Source organism: Lipotes vexillifer, unplaced genomic scaffold (genome assembly GCF_000442215.2).
Source record: "Lipotes vexillifer unplaced genomic scaffold, Lipotes_vexillifer_v1.1 scaffold8, whole genome shotgun sequence".
In the NCBI taxonomy this organism is placed as follows: domain Eukaryota; kingdom Metazoa; phylum Chordata; class Mammalia; order Artiodactyla; family Lipotidae; genus Lipotes; species Lipotes vexillifer.
The window spans coordinates 6,542,080-6,561,746 of NW_006781519.1; the positions used below are offsets into that span (position 1 = coordinate 6,542,080).

The window sequence follows — 19,667 nt, forward strand, 5'->3', positions numbered from 1 at the left end:
AATCAGATGACTGGAGCCAAGTGAAGAAAACCTTTCAAAGAGAATGGAATGAGTTGATGGATGGAACAAAATGAAGCCTTTGAGTTCATCATCGGACTCAGCATCGGGGAAGTAATTGGTGACCTTGACAAGTTTCACTGGGGCAGCAGCCCGATCAGAAGGGCTTTAGGGCTTTAAGAGGAGAGAGACCCTTGCTACTTGAAGTGTGGTCCTCCAACCGGCACCATCAGCATCATCTGGGAGCTTGAGTAGAAATGCAGGATCTCAGGTTCTAGCCCCACTTACTGAATCAGAAGCTACATTTTAACAAGATGCCCAGAGAATTCACATGTGCACCAAAATTTGAGAAGCCCTGGTAGAGATCCACTTACATTGTAAAGAGAAGAACAATAGGGCAGTAGCTCAAGGGAGAAGTGGGGGTCAAGAGATGTTTTTGTTGTCCGGTTTGTTTGTATTTAAAGATGAGAGAGGGCTTCCCTGGTGGCGCAGTGGTTGAGAGTCCGCCTGCCGATGCAGGGGACGTGGGTTCGTGCCCCAGTCCGGGAGGATCCCACATGCCGCGGAGCGGCTGGGCCCGTGAGCCATGGCCGCTGAGCCTGCGCGTCCGGAGCCTGTGCTCCGCGAAGGGAGAGGCCACAACAGTGAGAGGCCCACGTACCGCAAAAAAAAAAAAAAAAAAGAAAGATGAGAGATGTATTTATAGACAGATGTTTACCCGTCCATTAGGCAGCTCAATTGACAACTCTGTCTCCAACCAAACAAAGATGGCGGGAGACAAGAGCTGGGCTCAAAATGCCTCTTGGACACCATGGCCCCACCTTGTGGCCAAGTGGGTATCAGTTTTCCCATCCTACAGTCAGATAAATGGCTCCTCCCTTCTGCAGCCCAAGAAAAAGCACAGAAACTGCCTCTCTCAGAACTTAGTCCTGCCAAGAACATTGCAGCTCAACTTAGCAGTTTCTTTTTCCCTTTTAACCCAGGTTTGGAGGGTGGCCGAGCCTTCTTCAATGCAGTCAAAGAAGGAGACACCGTGATATTTGCAAGTGATGATGAGCAAGATCGCATTCTCTGGGTCCAAGCCATGTACCGGGCTACCGGTCAGTCACACAAGCCTGTGCCCCCAACCCAAGTCCAGAAACTCAACGCCAAGGGAGGGAACGTGCCTCAGCTGGACGCCCCCATCTCCCAATTTTGTAAGTAAATATGCCATTTGTTAAAAATAGCCCTGTATAGTAAAGTCAATCTTCCAAAGTTGAGTTAGAAAATCTAGTTGCTTTAACATTAAGGATTCACAAAATCATGTTTGCTGAAAAGAAAAAATAGTGACTTCAGAGGGGGAAAGTTGGGACAAAAATGTTAGATGAAAGTAATTTTAAAGTGCAATACTTGACATTTCCCCCTAAGGACTAAACAAAGAAAATATATTTTAGGTGGATTTTTATCTCTCTGTTTTGGTGAGAGTTTAGAATTCACAGCCAAACATGTATTTGTTTGAGTCCTTCAAATATGGTAGATTATGTATGTCCTTGCCTCATTTCTTCCTATTAAAAGTAATTGTAAAATAGGGCTTGATTTGAAATAAATTTAAATCTGCAACTTAGAACCATTTAAAAATAAATGATGACATTATCACATGCAGTGGAAAAAAAAAAAAAAAAAAAAACGCGGTACCCATTCTGAGCTAAAATACCAGGACCCAAAAATGAAACTTCCTCCTTAAACAGCCCCAGTTCATATTCCAGTCTCTTCCCCTCTTATCTCAGCATCTGCTTTAATTTCTTGCCCCTTTGCCATGCCTTCTTGCTACCTACGTTGGTTTTTATCTTGCAACACTTCAGACACACAGGGTCAGATGAAAGACAGCATACGCTTGGAGATGCTTATTGAAACAAAGAAAACGGAAGCACTGAAACCATAAAGCACCAAATTAAATAATTCATTTTTTACAAAACATGAACCCTAAATAGAGATGTTAGGGTTCTGAATAATAGGTCAATTAGGAGTAGCTCGGGTATAAGTCATTTTTAGCAATGATCATGGTGAGTCCTGACTTTAGCATGGAACCCACTGATTCAGTGTAGTTCACTGAACAACTGTCTAGATGACGAGACATTGATGAGGAAGACAGGTGAGATCCCTGCTCTCAGGATACCTACAGCCCAGTGGGGAAGTCTAGACAGTAAACAAGTAAAAAAATGAGTAAGATAGTTTCAGACATTGAGACATACCATAAAGAATGTCGTGCAATGGTGACTGAGTGGGGAGAGGGAATATAAGTCAGATGATCTGAATTTCAGCCCAAATGATAGGGAGTCAGCCCCACAAATATCTGTGGAAAGAGAATTACGGCAAAAGGGAAAGCAAGTGTGAAGGCCCCTCGTCAGAAATTTGACCTTGAACACAGTGCTTTCACACTGTCTCTCCTCTGTTGCTCTTAAAATATGGATCGAGGGCTTCCCTGATGGCACAGTAGTTAAGAATCCACCTGCCAGTACAGGGGATATGGGTTCAAGCCCTGGTCCGGGAAGATCCCACATGCCACGGAGCAGCTAAGCCCATGTGCCACAACTACTGAGCCTGCGTGCCACAACTACTGAAGCCTGTGCGCCTAGAGCCCATGCTCCACAACAAGAGAAGCCACTGCATTGAGAAGCCTGTGCACCACAACCAAGAGTAGCCCCCGCTTGCTGCAACTAGAGAAAGCCCACGTGCATCAATGAAGACCCAACGCAGCCAAAAATAAATTAATTAAATAAATAATTTTTTTAAAATATGGATCGAATAATTTTGTAGCTACAGCCAACTAAATAGAGAATAGTCTCTTTTCAATGAATTCCACTGCCATGTCTGTTTTTATCTAACAAGACTATGTTCTTAGACCTTGTAACACCTTTACTGATGGGAAAAAACTCTTTTTGGATGACGGATACTATCCATCAGGTGCTCCCAGGGATTCCTGTCCAGTACTGATGGCTTTTTTTTTTTTTTTTTTTGAGATACGCGGGCCTCTCACTGTTGTGGCCTCTCCTGTGGTGGAGCACAGGCTCCGGACGCGCAGGCTCAGCGGCCATGGCTCACGGGCCCAGCCGCTCCGCGGCATGTGGGATCTTCCCGGACCGGGGCACGAACCCGTGTCCCCTGCATCGGCAGGCGGACTCTCAACCACTGCGCCACCAGGGAGGCCCCTGATGGCTTTTTAAAGGAAGATGCATTCCCTGTGGGACCTTGTAAATAATCACACAATCATGTGGGTTTCCACAAAGAAAACCCTGAAAGAATAAGGAATAAGTTGAGGAGGGACTCAGGGGAAGAGGGGCAGCCCTTCTGACCATGACCACCACCAAGTGTCCTGCTCTCTTTTTCCTCTAACATTTGTGGCATTTAAGTTTGAGAGCAAAGAGAGAGAAGGAAGCATCTCTTTTTAAATGGTTTAGTCACTAGTTGAAATAAAAGCATCCCCAATCTTTATTGAATAAAATAATTCCTCTGTAATGGAATCCCTTCTTTCACCTTGCCTCACAGGCTCTTTTTAAATAAATTTAGAAACAGCACATCCCATTCTATTCCTCTGAGATGGAATTAACTGTGTATCAGGAAAAAATTCCTAACTATAACCACCATCCAAATCAAGCTCATAAAACATGTGTCACAGGTGATATTTGGAAAATCCTGGTTTTATTTCCAAATAATCTCCACTTCTTCTGAAGTCATTTCACCTTACATTCAGTGTCTTTGTTCTATCATCTGCCAAGATTAAGAAATTACTACTTGGTTCGTGATTAGCCCCTTTTTTTTCTCTCCAGTGTAGGAAAGAGGATGGACATTCAGGGGTTAAATTAAATGGAGACCAGACACTGAGTTTAAAAAGGAGCTTAGTAATGGAGGCTCTTGAAAAGGGGATGGATGTCCCTTCATGGAAATACACAAGGGCTCTCGATTTACATTTCCCGCTGTGGGTAGGATCCATTTAGCTATGCAATTAGAATCTAGTCATTAGGCAATCAGCTACAAGATTCAGCTGAGCACACACAAGCCAGAGGTATGTCACTATTCTAGTCGACAGAGGGAACTTTGATTAAATGGAGCATCCAGAGCAAAATTCTAAGGGTTCGAATTTGTGGGGTGGGGTAAGTAATGTCATTCCTAGAGAGCGTGTGAGGTAGGCTGAGAGATGAGTGAGAAGGTCAGGTAATTCATGCGTCTGGGATTTATCAGTACCTCGTGGCAGAACCACCCTGTTCCGTATTATTCCCTTAATCACTGCCCAGGAACAGAGGTTCTCTAGAGAGTATGAGGACTACCTTCCTTCTTACCAGCTTCTGTAAGAAGGAAGCCACCACTTTCAGCCATGCAGATTGTGCCCTGCAGAAGACACTTTTCCCATAGACAGAAATACGAATGATGCCTCCTGAGTTGTGCAGTGCCCATTCTGCACAACTGTACACCATGACCCTGCAGTCAATGACAGTCTTTACGCGGAGCTTCAACCCACTAGTGTTAAACCTAATAATCCCATAGTTACTTTACTACCCCTGAAACAGAGCCTCAACTGCTCCAGATTCTATCTAATGCTAGTTTAGGCACTTAATAAAAACTGCAGCCAGAGTACCAGAAAGTGAGGCTGTGTTCCCATACTTTAGAAACCAACATCGGAATCCAGTCAGGGTTTAACCAAACCAACCTTCTGTATCTGATCGTTTACAGTTAGGGGTATTTAAAACCCATGAGAAAGATTCAAACAGGAGCCAAGAATTTTACATTGTGTGGTAATGCACAGAGTAGTTGTGCAAAACAACCGAAAATGGCTGGGGGTAGGGGATAGATCATAATTTTTAGTGGAGTCTGCCACAGAATTGTGGTTACATAACAGCTACTTCAAAGCTACATTTAAACTGGTAAATTCAAACCCTCACTATTAAATAGACCAGGCTTTATATTAAGTCAGTCAGACTTACAATGTTTATTCAAACTTAACATAACCAACTCATCCAGATTTGCCCAAGTCTTGCCTGGTTTTAGCCATTAAAGTCCTCTGTCCCAGAAGCCCTTTAGTCCTGAGCAAACTGGGATAGTTTGGTCACCTGGTACTACAAAGTGAGATAACAGAAAAATGAAAAACAATTACAACATAGTAGTAAAGTAGCAAACTTTGATCCTTCACTGACACTTGGTTCTCAGTGGATACCTCGATTTATTTTGTCACGTCACAAACGTTAAGTCAGTCACAGACGCTCTAACAAAAGGAGTGAAAACAATCAAGTATTGCATTTTAAAAAGATCTCCCTGACTTCCAAAAGGTAAGGGTCATTGTTAAATACTTAATTCTGTACACATCTCATCAAATCCCTGTTTTTGAATATTTGCTCAAAGTATTTGCTGTTCTTGCAAGTGAATGATTTTTAAGAACAACTTTTCTATGAGTTAACTTTGTAATCACTTTGTTAATATTTACATGGCAAAGGGAAGCTACAGAGAAATGGGATAGGTTTTTTGGATAGAGAAAAATAAACACTCCAGTCTTGTCATGTCGCTGTCTGCTCAAGGGAAACTTGAGAATGGAATATTTTACAGTTTGGGATACTTGAGCGTAATTGTGAGTTTATTTGGGTCTTTCTAAATTCAGTTTAACAGACTTCTGGGTGCAGATTTTAATTTTTTCAATTTCAAAAGCTCAATTTCAAAATGAAAAGACACGTCTAAGAGTGGAGTGGAGTATTTGTATGGAATTGGAAAAACTGAAAAAAAAAATAGATCCTGCTATTCATTAGTTTGTATGTGACTCTACAATGATTTTGGGAGGGTTCCACCAAACTTTTAAACCTTTTTGTTCTTTTGTGGTTTTTTTGATGTGTGTTGCTGTTGATTTAATTTCTCTCTCTCTCTCTTCTTTTTTTTTTTTTTTTTTTGGTTATTGTTCTTTTGTGGTTTTTTTGATGTGTGTTGCTGTTGATTTAATTTCTCTCTCTCTCTCTTCTTTTTTTTTTTTTTTTTGTGGTTAAAACTTGAAAAAATTAAGTCAGTGCCTAGCTATACAACTTTTTAAAACAAATACTTGCAATTTTCCAGTTTTTTAAGGCCAATGTTGCTTACCTTGGAAATGACGTCCAAATCATTGAGTTGAGTGTTGCCACGATTTATTATGCCAAGTGGCCTCTCAATGAAACACCCGATCCCTGTGCAATGTGTTAGAGCAACAGTGGAAAATCAGTACCTCCGTTCTCAAGAGTGCAGGGGGAGGGGGTATTTTAAGCTTTGCTCTTTGGTCAATGATTGATATATCACTTGGAATGAGTCTCATACTGATGATGTCTGTTTCTCAACTGATAAGTGTTAATCACATCATAGATCCCTAAAGTTGGATGTCTTTGAGAATTGTTCTAATTTTGCTACCACCTTAAGAGTCTTCAACAGTTAGGGGGATCTTGGTTACTGTTGGTTTGGGGGGGTTGACTTCGGTTTTTTGTTTTGTTTCATTTAAGTTTTCTTGTTCAATCTTTGCTCAAACCCGAGAACTTTAGCTGCTAGGTTAGAACTCCTGTCTGCTTTCCTGAGCCTTGTTGCTAGTCTTTATGTTATTCTGGTTTGTTCCTTCTTACCCTGCTATCTTCTAGCTGGACTGAAGGGTAAGTGTTCCCCTATAGCTAGCACAGCTCAGATAATCAGACTAGATTATCTGACACCTGCAATGTGCTTCCTCCCTCTCCTCTGAAATCTTCCTCATGTCTAGACTTTGTAGTAAAACTTTTCATGTTATTTTCCTGACCGTAGGTCTGAAATGTCAGCTTCATACTGAAACTAGGATGCATGTGATGTGTGCATAATTGCCTCCTCTCCTTGGCTTTCATATTGGCATCAAATGATCCTCTGAGTAAAGCCAACCATGAGCATATCCTAATTTTTTTTATTCCAAGAATATTAATGAACGTCACAACAATATGGCAAATAATGCCTTTGTTTCGTGGAATTCACAGCTACCTGACTGCTTAATGCCTGAAAACAGATCATTTTGCACCCTGATGATGTGTTGCTATTGTTGTTTTTCCTTTCCCATTCCAAAGGTTAGAATGGTCAGCGAACCAATGGTGTGGTAACCACGGGTACCTTAACAAGTAGAAAGGGGGGGGGGGTTGGAAACCCAAAGATGTTAACTGAGCAAGACTCCAAGAAATTGCAGAACACAATAAAGTAAATTCATTATTTGAACACGAAAGATTTCATTCTACCTGGCTTGAGGGTGTGCTCTAAGACCCAAGAGAGGATTAATTTTGAAAAGAGACATGTAATACATGCAACTAGCACGCACAAAAACAGGACATTAAGGACCCAATTGAATTCATGTAGCTTATTCACAGAAGCTTCAGATTCACAATTTCACAATGTCATGGAGGGTTTTGACCTCTGGTCTCAAATATCTCTCTGCTGCTCTCCCAAGAACAATGACAACAATAACTTTTTAGGACATCATTTGTATTTTTTTCTAAAAATACACCTGTAAGAGAAAAAAAGAAACTTTAAAACATAAAAACATCTTTCTCTTCACTATTTGAGTTATTAATAAAAGAGACTACACGGTTCCTTTATTCATAGAGGAAAAAGCTGTCCACCAAAAATGTGTTGAGGGAAAACTAGACATTAGAGGGAGCTAGAAAAATTGGTCAAGAGAGCAGGCAAATATGTACTTGAGTATTTTGAATGCGAACTTAGAAGTTGTAGGTCACATCATTTCTCCTGACCATTTAATAATAGTCCTTTCTTCTTTTCATTTTTTTCTTTAATTTGCTTTCTATCCCTCCTTTCTTTCTTTTTTCTTTTCTTTTGCATAAATGTACCCCTGGCTAGCAGACAGATTTTTTTTTTTTTTTTTACCACTTCAAGCAGATAATTTAACTTTCCTTTCCTTTCCATGTCCGATGAGGCATTTTTAAAAGCTTACCATAGAATGTGAACTTTGTGGGCTTTTAGGATTTTGCTATACTTTTTTTAAAGATTAAAAGAAAGGATGGATGAATAGATGACTGAATGAATTTTGTTCTAGTGAATTTACATGTATTTGCACAACAATGCATTGCTATCCTGGTAGACTCCCAAATAGTTGTTTGCCTTAATTCCTTCTATAGTTTTGTCTCAGATTTTTGCTGCATCTTTTTGTATTGTCAACTTGCAGTTGCTACATTGCAGGAACACTTTCCTTCTCACTCTAAAGTAAATGACTTTTTAAAAGAATAGTCTCTCACAATCATGGCCAAAATTTTCCAAATACCACGTTAGGATGTCAATAGATCATCTTAAATGAAGGGTCACTTCATTGTTAACTGCTGCAAACACACTTAACATACTATTCACTAATCAGCTGAGTGTTTTCATGACCTATAGTGATTTATAGGAAGATACATTATTAATTAGTCAACTATAGAAAATTTGTGTTTGCTCTTATTGCAGGGACATAAAAATTTTATCAAGTACTGTGTAAATTAATTGAAAATGTAGTAACTACAGCAGGGAAAATTACAAATCATTTATTGGTTTTGAGATCATTGACGAAAAATTCTGTTATGACTTTTGCTCAAAGCATTTGTCTTATGAAGATTTATAAAAATGAACATTGAAATAATTACCGCATGTTTATCCCCTTGGGTGTATTGCCAGAGATTTCTGCAAAATGCAATGTGGACCTTGATAGCTTCGGAAGAAGCCATCCTCTCTTGGCCATGCAAGTTACCTCGATTGAGTCAAAGGGACCATGAAGGAATTAAGTTGTTTCTCAAGGGCAGCAGGCAGGGGAGGACCAGTCTTTCGCTTGCTGTGCAGAGCTCAGGCAGGGCACAGCATCCCCTGGTTACTTGATCATGCCAAGAAAAACTCTTCTAGAAAAATCCGTAAACAGTCAGCTGCCATCAATCATTGTCATTTCTTTATTTCATGTCTTCTGATGAGGTTGACTACTGTCATTGTTCGTTATTGTCCAAACCATACATTCACTCTTGTACTGTCAAGCAGATATGACAAGCACACATTTTCCATATAGGAAAGATACAAAGTCACCTTTTAATTTGCAGTTTGAGTTCACAGTGACTTTATAGTTACATGAGCTATTCTCTTGCCTCTAGCATCCATCAGGAATAACAACAGCCATACTGTGCTCTAAATTTCGGTGATAAAGCAGCTACCCCTAGTTTATTATAAAAGGGTTTCATTAGAGGAAGGAGCCTCCCTCAGACAATTTGTTAACAACACAATCATAGTTATTTTCAACAGCAGAATTTTTTCCCTAGCCTATAAAAAGTTCTGACAGGTAATACTACAAAATAAAAAGATTTGGCCTTTTGTATTCATTCCCCGAGCTGTTGGGATAATAGAGAAATCTCAACAAAATGAAAATTGGAAAGCTATATTATTCCCCTCCCACCCAAGAAAATTCCATTTGGTAGACCTTATTGCAAACTTATCTAACTTTCTTTCTATCAGAAAATAGATCACACAAATATGCTTTCTATTAAGACGAGATCATGAAAAAATATGATATATTCTTTCCCATTGTGAAGGAGAAAAAGAAAAAGAATATCAAACATGAAATGAACCCAAACATCACAGACAAAATAAACGATAGGATGGTCAATTAGGAACATCACTTGAAATTTAAGTAGATTAAATGAGAGTATAAAATCCACATAATCGTATCACTTTAGGAACCATTATTTTCCCAACATTCCTTAAATGCCAAACCAAAATTGTTTCTGAGCAAACTTGGGGTAAAAATTTTAATTAGTTTCCTCTTGAAAGCATACTTGCCTTCCCTAAGTCTGCATGTCCATCAGCCTGCTTCTGTGTCATGGATACCCATTGATAGTTCTTTTAAGTTTATAAATGTAGTTTAGGTACCAATATCAGCTTTATTCATCTAAGTTTAGTCTGAAGTCAGTCTCCTATGCCCATGCTGTAAAGAACTCCAAAATCTTTATGCAATTACAGCCCAGAAGTGAAACAAGAAGCATTGTTTGGAAGATGTGTTGAATTATGCCCTAGCTCCAGAGCCTATGAAATTACATAGCCCATTTTCAATACATTTGAAGCCCTTACAAACTAAGCAGGACTGAGCAACTATTCAGCCAGGTCTGAAAAAGGTAAAGATTGAAGCAAATTCTTAAAATGCAGTCGATCCTTGATTTCTTAAATAATAAAAAAAAAAAAAGCACATATATTAATGAAAAAGAACATTGGTATGTGTCTCCCAAAGCAAGAGATAATCCAAACATCATCAGAGTTTTAAGTTTCTACTTTACCCTCCTAATTCTATTTTGCTCAGCCTAGTATTTAAATTCATTTGCATTCCCTTGACACATGCCAAACATTGGCAAGGGAATTGATCCCAGGGTGTCCTGAATCCAGGAATTGACTTTCTCATCCTTTTGCTCCGGGCTGTTTTTCCCTTGCTAATGTCAACATTGGAGTTTTCTTTTTCTCTCATTAACCAATTCCAATTGTTTGCACAGGGCAAAATGCGATTGCAAGGAACGTTTAGTTTTTAATGTTCAGCACTGTACAAGAACAGACTGGGACCGTGCAAGGATGACTAGGTGGTGTTGCTTGAGAAGCACCCACAAGTTCTTTGAAACAGAATTTGGAACAGCTGGACCACTGCAGTGTTTTATTTTAAAATAGATAACATATGTAATGCATATGGTCCTAGACATGTATGGAGACACAGGCAGACAATCTGAATGGTATCCAAAGACACCTGCACCTAGAATTCTGTTTCCTTTTATAAGATTTTTTTCCCCCTAAGAACACATGTTCCCACTTTGGGATTTGCAAGATGCCATCTGAATCCCCATGTGTGTGACTCCTTTAATAAAGTTGATGGGAAGTTTCCTGGGATGCAAATGTCAGAGTAAGTCAGTTAATAAACACCTTCTAAGGACCTGGCTCCTCTGGGAGCTGCCAGGGGAAGTAACAGATCAGAAACTTACCCCTCAAGGAACATTTTATCTACCAGGGGATTTAAGTGTGTGTTCTGACCACAGAGAAATTGGAACATCACCCAGCAAAAACAGAGACAGAGAATAGGAGCTGGTTATACAGGGGCAGAGGAGAAGCATAAAGCAGACAGCTTGGAAAGGACTCCCAGCTTCCTAGAAACGATATGGCTTAAGAAGCAACCTATAACTAACAATATAGGTCAATAGCGATCAATGTAGTGACAGCCTTGGCTCCCTAAGAATATTAAACAAACTGGCTTTGGGAGCACTGAGAAGCCTGCCCGTTCACTCATGGCTAAGGTTTTTGAGCACTTAGTATATGCCAGGCACGTAGGTGCTTTACACGTTCTGCTTATCAGATCCTGACAACAATCCTCTCTGAGGGTAGACTCAAACACCATTCTCAACTTACAAATGAGGAAAATGAGACTCAGAAACACTAATCAACTTCCTCACATTGCATACCCTGTAACGGCAGAGCTGGCCTCAGATTCAGTCTTCGTGACCCTCTAAGCCCACCCACTTAATCATGCTGTGTACCAGGTACTGTTCTAGGTGCTGGGAATACAGCAGAGAACAAAAATTTCAAAATCCCTGCTTGGATGGAGCATCAAAATCACACCCCTTCCTTGGACACCTTAAAAAAGCATTCCTGGCCTACTGCTCCTCTTTTTTTTTTTTTTTTTTGTCGTCTGAATGTAATAAGCTCAATGAAACTCTCAGAAATTTCATGGGAGCCAGCCACCCTGTTAAGCACTCTTGAGTTGTTGGAACCATTAAGATAATGAGCCTGATTCTGAGTAAATGATGATTTTGCGTAAGCAAAATCCAAGGGCTGCTCGTTTTACTTGCTGGAAATTCCCACTGCATTAAGCTCCATCCCGTGGAAGGTGTAAAGGGAACTTAAGGATGATTAAATGACAGTGGCAGCAGAAAGGGAACTAAAAGTTCGGCTCTTTTGACACACGAGGAAACTGAGACTCAGACAGATCAACACTTCAGCCAGTATCCCACACCTATTTAAAAGTGGAGCTCACAGGGGGCTTCCCTGGTGGCGCAGTGGTTGAGAGTCCGCCTGCCAATGCAGGGGACAGGGGTTCGAGCCCTGGTCTGGGAAGATCCCACATGCCGCGGAGCAACTAGGCCCGTGAGCCACAACTACTGAGCCGGCGCGTCTGGAGCCTGTGCTCCGCAACAAGAGAGGCCGCGATAGTGAGAGGCCCGCGCACCGCGATGAAGAGTGGCCCCCGCTTGCCACAACTAGAGAAAGCCCTCGCACAGAAATGAAGACCCAACACAGCAAAAATAAATAAATTAATTAATAAACTCCTACCCCAACATCTTCTTTAAAAAAAAATAAAAAAAAATAAAAAAAAAAAATAAAAGTGGAGCTCACAGGAGCACCCAGACCTCCTAAATCAGTCCCAGGCTCAGTCACCCCCATGTGAACTGACAGAGGGGAAAGAAGGAAGAAGGGAAAAAGGAATTTTTATGTTGATAGGGTTACTTTCGGAAAAGGAAAACAGGCGGATTTTAAGCATATTTTAAAACCTGCTTTAAAATGTAAGTAAAAATGAAATTGTTCTTTAGATGAAGTCTAAGCCGAGAATTAGCGTGGTGAAGCCGTCTTGTGATGATGGATGGGGGAGGTGGGAGGGGGTAGGTCTGTATCCAGGTCTCCACGGAGGAGGCAAGCTCTCTTTCCAGATCCATTTCCTGAGTGGGCAGCCATGCAAAATAGTTCATCACAGAGTTTTCAAGAGGTTCAGCAAATAGAGGAAGAGACTTCAAACGTGGGGCATATTTTTAACAGCTACAGAAGAGCCCCCTACTCTCTGGCTAAATGACTGTTTGCACCATCATAATTGAAGAGCACTAAAATAGCAGAGGCAAACTGGCCAAGTTAAAGGGCCCGACCGATTTGTCAGCCTGTAGCCTCTTCTGACAAACCTGAGATCAAGAAGCTGATGCTAGCCAAATTGCCTCATCTATCTGCTAGAATTGGGAGGCACGGAGTGAGTGAGGCTTTTTATGAGCAATGGGTGTACCCCACTGTTAGTTTCTCTGGGGACTGACAGGATGGGGGTGAGAGGGCAGAATTGTCCTAAGGGACGGAACAGTATCACCTGGATTACAGGAGTGCCATCCTGCAGGGGGACAACTAAAGTTGGAGCAGGTTTAAGACACTTGCTTTGAGCCAGAGACACACACACACACACACCCTTACACACACACACATCCTAGAAGCAGCTAGCTTTCTCCCCAGTACCAACTTCCTGGCCATCTCTCTTTCTAGCCATCCTGAGTCAAAGGAGAAATATAGCTTGGAGACCAAATTACCAAACAAAAGAATCCTCCTAGACAAAGCACCTAAACTCAAATTGAAAGCACTTTCCTGAAGACAAATCTGAGGCAATTAACCCCGCAAAGAGGATTCTTTCAGATTCTCTAATATAATTCCTGCTCATGTGATATCCCTTCCAGAATTTTGTGTTTTATCCTATTAGTAGAGCGATTTGGCTATTAAAAGAGACATTCTTCAACTTCCCTTCTGGTAACCGTTGCTTCTGTGTGTCTTGGGCATAAACAACACATCCTGTTCAAACACTGACCACTTGCTGCTTCTATGAAAGATGACTGAAGATTTAAAACCCAACAAAAAGAGGGCATACATCTGACATACCATGCATTTAAGTTGGAAGGATACCCCAGATTAATAATGTGAGGAAAAATCATCATCTTAACATCACGCTGCAACTATAGCCCCCATTTTCAGCCATCCCCCAAGCAGGGAGGAAAAACAAAACCGCCTGGGATGAAGGCCACTTTTGAAAATATTATTCAAATACCCTCTCAAGTCAGAAATCCGTTTTCCCATGTCCTGACAGCATCACTGGTCCCTGGCAGGTGCCCGAATTCCAGTAGAATGTTGCACGCAAGGGGATGAATAAACTCTTGCTTGATTTAAGATTCTTTTTCTTCACAGCATTTCAGGACAGTGCGTAAATATGAGACAGAGTGAGCCGATTCCTTTAATGTCTAGGACCTTCATTCCTTCCTCTTTGGGATTTGCTTGGTCTCACTCGAGTCGGATTCTCTGAGTTATTTTGCCGATTGAATATAGACTATTTTAGTTACACATATTGAGATTAATTAGTTAGCCCTTAGGAGGTTTTGCCTACAGCCTTCACCCTGTAAGGAAAAGTGTGAATACATTGAGACTATTAATTCACAATAAATGGCAGATCATAGCTCTTGCTGAGTAAATTTGTTTGTCTTTCATAAGCTTCGCTAACTGAGTAAGCACACTATAAGGCAATGTCCTTGGCTATCACAAACTAAATTCCCGTTGAATTTATTCTCCAGGTTTCAATGAAAATCTTTTGTTATTATTTTGTTTTAATTTTGGAGGATGGGGACCCAAACCTTTTGTGCAACCAAATCGGCCACGGGGATTTGGAAGGGGAGGATAAAAATATTGTCACTTTGCTGAAAATCAGCATAACCCTTTTTTCCAGATAATCCCAATAATTGTAGAGAAATTGCTCTAGATATAACCACTGGAATGGCAGAATCTATTAAAAACCTAAAAGCTAAATAGGCTTTTATAAGCAAAGATCCGATCTGCTTTCAGTGTTTGGTGAAACGCAGGCGAAGTTACGGTCGAGTGCTTAGTTTTTCAAGAAAAACATAAATGCACTGGAGTTGTGATCATTTGATAAACATGTTGATGCCAATATATTTTTGCCGAAATGCAATAAACTCACCAGTAAGTGATGCAAGTTGACAATGGGAGGTATAAAAAGAATATCTTGGGGATGTTGGTGGGAGGCAACGGGGAAACAGCTAGCGTTTGTAATGCCTAGTGAATTCCTGTGTATTTGAAATGTCAAAGAAAATGTGATGTGTTTCTCTAAATTGTGTCTCTCTCTACATGTATAAATGAACAGACGCAGATAGAGCCCAAAAACATGGCATGGATGAATTTATCTCTTCCAACCCCTGTAACTTTGACCACGCTTCCCTCTTTGAGATGGTGCAACGTCTTACTTTGGATCACAGACTTAATGATTCCTATTCTTGCCTGGCAAGTATATTCTTTGGTATACAGCAATTGAAACGTGATAACATTTCAAAAAATAAAATATTTTTCTACCTTTATGTCAGAAGCTCTTTTCTCCGTTGTGGAGCCCCTTTAACAATTATAAATGTGTTCTTGATTTCCTGTGTTGAGATAGTTTTAGTTACCAAAGAAAGAAGACAGAGCGGGAGGAAGTTATCAGTAGAGACGGATCCAATTCCCCAGCCTCCCTATCTGAGCTTCCCCCTTTTCAGCTGCTACATGAGAAATATTCTCAAGAGGGTAATTGAGTTTGGCACCTGCTTATGGAGAACTTGTAAAAATTGCCTTGGTTTCTTAGACATTAAGATTCCCCTCGCACCCCACCCCACATAGTAAGACCCTGTGCTCCTGTCTCAGAAATGAATGGGTCCTTTTTATTTATTTTTTTAAAGATGAAAATGATTTGTAAATCAAGTTCACTTCCCTTTTCATAAGGTAAATGGGTTTGGGTTTGTTTGTTTGAGTGGCTTTCTTCTTTCTACATAGTATTCGAAGCATTTTTCACCCTTTGGGGGAATTTTCGTGTGGTGCTTTAGACGTTTAGAAGTCCCGCTCTCCAGCAAGAGCATGAACATTTCTTGAAATCCTATTTTAAGCCTAGATTTAAATCCATTTAAGTTTAAGGGACCGCTATTACGTGTTTATTAGATTTATGAAGATAGATTTGAGGTTATACCATCAAATTCAAAACCCTAAAAGAGACCCAATTTATTTCCTTCTGCAAACCTGAAATTGTTACTTCATTGCTTAAAGATAAAGGCTATTAATCCCACATTATAGATGGGAAAGGTGAGGGGAAAGGATGAAATGGCTTTACACAGAGGAAAAGCCTCATCCCTGACTCCACATACTAAGGTTAATATATCTGTATATTATTAAATTTAACATATTATTGATATTAACATAAATATAATGAAAATCTGGGTTTTTTTGGTCTAAATGGTATGGCTATACCCTAAATCTGTCCTGACGAATTTTTTTGTTTTAAATTCCTTTTCTTGTTTTGTGCCAGGAGACAAAATATTTTAAATGGTAGATAAAATAGTCTAAAAAACAGAAACGGGATTATGTGGAATAATTTATTAATCTTCGTCTCACAAAAGATTCATTGATTATCTCAGGTTTAGAATCACTTCATCAGAAGTCTGAACTTTGCCAAATTGGAAAGGAATACATCATTTTGACTTAAAAAAAAAAAAAGAAAGAAAAGCTTACCTTGCATTGCAAGGCAGTTTTTCTCAAATGTATTTCCCACGATTATGTAATTATTCATGTAATTATAAATTGCGTTCGTGAAACTTGTAAGAATATGCCTCTGAACTTAAATAATTTCTTTTTATGTACAATTCCTAGTCTCTTGAGGAATTTTTTGAGGAGTCTTATTTTCAAGACTTTTTTCAAATCCTGATTTCTTAAAACGATTTTCTTTTTCACTAAGAAATTCATCACTAAGGAGTGAGTGCCCTCTAGAAAAAATTAAACCAGAAATGAAATTTTGAAGCTTGCTCCCTGTGAATCACATATAGGCCTAAAAATCCAAAATTAATTATGAATATCATAAAACAGTTTCCTTTCCCGTTTGTGTACCTGTATCTATTAATCATCATCCCCAAATTTCAGAAAATAACAGCCATTAAAAAGACCTTATCTCCTGCCTCTATATATTCCATTTTCTCATTATTACAATCTTTTTTTTCAGTTAGTTTTGGAGACCGACCAGCAGGGATACATAAATTTTTCTGTGTCTTCGACTGAGTTCCTAATTGATATTTCTTCAACTCTTTTCAAAGCAGCTATTTTGGCATCTACAAAAGACTTGGTGTCATCTGAGTCGTAGAAAATATATTTTAATCTTTCACAGCAGTGTTGTTTCTAAGATTTAGCATTTGGGGTAGCAGATGGAGTGGCAAAGAAGTTGCCTATAGGGGCAGCCCACTGCCTCGACTACTCTCCCGCCCTCTGCAGTAACTTATCATTTGAAATAGGAAAGATGCCGTCTTTCGTTGGATGCATTGCTGAGCTGCATGTTGTCTATAGAAGTTTCCCCGGATCACTAATACCAGAGGAGAGTGTTGGCAGGGGCCTCCCTCGCTGCAATTCCTTGGCCTTTACCTGCCACCTGGTCACTTTCTCTTTTTGCCTTTTCTCTCCCAAGACGGAGCCATATTCAAAAGATGACTCAGAGAAGACCCTCAAAGTAAAATTAAATTTATATTTAAGACAATCCTAAATTCTCGGCTTACAGTGTACCACCTCAGTTGGTTTCTTTCTTGCTTCAGAAGGGTACCCAAACTGAAAGAAGTGATTGGATTTCAGGCTTGTCCCAAGGGTGCCTTTGAGTGGCAAGTCACTTGGCCTGTCTGATCAGCTCTTAAGTGCATGACAGAGGCAGCAGTTTCTACCCCATCATGCCTACCAGTCTGCTCTGGATCGGAGATTCCATCCGGGTTCTCTTTCAGAGCAGAGTTTTGTGTGGTCCTGCAGCAAGCAAATACATGATAAGAAAACAAATAACCGCCAGGGAAAGAAGAAAGCAAAACGCTCAGCCAGGGCCCAGGAAGCTCCTCTCAGTTTAATTGAATCCTATATGATTCACAACTTGAAAACTTAGTCATGTTTTTCTCTTTGGAAAGTTCTGTTATTATCTTCATTTTAAAATCTAAAAAACTTTTTTCTTCCAAAGTGAAAGGATTTATGAGGTCCTAGCATGTATGTAGACCAATCCTAGTATTTATTAATGCTCCAGAGTATTAAAAAAAAAAAAAAAAAAACACCCAGAAGACTTGGAGTAAGACAGAGCTGGGTTTGCAAGAGGGAGGGGATATGGAGATATATGTATACATATAGCTGATTCACTTTGTTATGCAGCAGAAACTAACACAACATAGTAAAGCAATTACACTCCAATAAAGATGTTAAAAAAAAAAATGAATAAGAATCCAATAGTATCATACTCTACGTACTATTTTACAATAATTTATTGCATTGTGACCATATTTCCATGGTAATAGGTATAGTCTGTAATATTAAAAAGAAGAAAGACAGAGCTGGGTTTCAGTCCTGCCTGTTTTGTGTTATTTGTGAGCTCTTATTTCCATTTCCTCATCTATGAAATGGAGATAAACCTGCTCTGTCTGCTTCTCTCAAGGTTGTTATGGGGCTCAACTGAAAGTTCTTTGTCAAGGGTAAAGCACTGTACCAATTTAAGGCATTAATGTTATTATTTCCTCTTATCAGTAACCAAGACTTTGCCCTACCCACACTCCAACACTCTTTTAAGGTGTACGCTTCAGTGTTAAAGCAGTGGGTGAGCCTCTCTTTCTGGAATCATGCCCTCTGCTAATCCAGATGCCATCAATTACTAGCTGCAGGATGCTAGGGAAACTCTGTGTCCTCCCTGACCTCAAATTTCCCGACCATCAAACAGGGGTAGCAGTTGATAGGGCTCTTATGAGGACTAAACCAGATAGCACACACAGCGTTGGGCACAGTGGCTGGCACTTAATAAGCAATCAGGAAGTGTTAGCTCTGTGGCTATTTTTAACCCCCTTCTCTAGTCATCCCCAACTCTAGCAGCTCTCCCCCAGAAAAACCCATTTTAAAACCCATTTAAAACCCATTTAAAAGAAAGTCTCTCCTTTATTCTCCAAACAGGGCTGGTTCAGTCCTGGCCAGGTGTTTGTACTAGACGAGTATTGCGCCCGAAATGGAGTCCGAGGGTGTCACCGACATCTCTGTTACCTCAGAGATTTGCTTGAACGGGCAGAAAATGGCGCCATGATTGACCCCACCCTCCTTCACTATAGCTTTGCCTTCTGTGCATCCCACGTCCATGGGAACAGGTAAGCACATGTCCAGAGGTATTCCTTTAAAAATACTTTTTAAGGCACTGGCCATGGTTTATGACTGGTCCTGCTTTTAGGGTCATGTCTAACTCTATCCATTCCCATTCCCTCAGCAGTGCAGACCAGTGGGCGTGCGTGCGCGCGCACGCACACACACACACACACACGCACGCACGCACGCACGCACATACCAGCCACACAAACACAAAAAACACACAGGTCTGAATTTCTACTCCTTTCAAGAGACTTAAGAGAAATGGCAAACAGGACTTCTAGACTCTGAAATTAGAACAATCTAGGCTCAAATCATGGCTTCTCCATTTGCTCTCCATGACCCTGGATGGTAATTAAACCCTCTCTGCCATGGTTTTCTCATCTGTAAAACAGGGATGATAGTGTCCTCATGGGGTTGTCAAGAGGATGCAAGTGGACATAAAGGGTTCAGCACAATGCCTGGGACATGGCAAAGGCTAAATAAGTATTTGCCTCTGTTGTTGCTATCATTCATTTCATAAATATTTAATGATTACTTGTTGAGGGTCAGGTACTCTGCTGTACCTTCAGCGTGCACGGTGAGCAAAAACCAGACACCAAATGAGGGCAGAGTTATATAGAGATTGGTTCTCTGAGAAGAAGGAATAAAACTCCATGGTAGCAGTTACTAAAGGAACACAACTCAGATGGGGTGGCAGGATGGCAGGAAGAACCCCCCCCCCCCCCGCG

The 19,667-nt window shown here is 40.4% G+C and overlaps 1 protein-coding gene across 6 annotated transcripts in view; it reads left to right on the forward strand.

The window, feature by feature from the left end:
* Positions 1 to 19,667, forward strand: part of CADPS (calcium dependent secretion activator) — a 475,342-nt gene that overhangs the window by 312,142 nt on the left and 143,533 nt on the right. For 4 of the 6 annotated variants that reach the window (XM_007454769.1, XM_007454764.1, XM_007454765.1 and 1 more), the window contains 3 exons: positions 981 to 1,193; positions 14,927 to 15,063; positions 18,754 to 18,941. In XM_007454769.1, coding sequence (XP_007454831.1) covers positions 981 to 1,193; positions 14,927 to 15,063; positions 18,754 to 18,941 — 538 coding nt within the window. Of the gene's footprint in view, positions 1 to 980; positions 1,194 to 7,928; positions 7,951 to 14,926; positions 15,064 to 18,753; positions 18,942 to 19,667 lie in introns of all 6 variants that reach the window. The other 2 variants (XM_007454768.1, XM_007454767.1) reach the window with 2 other exon arrangements.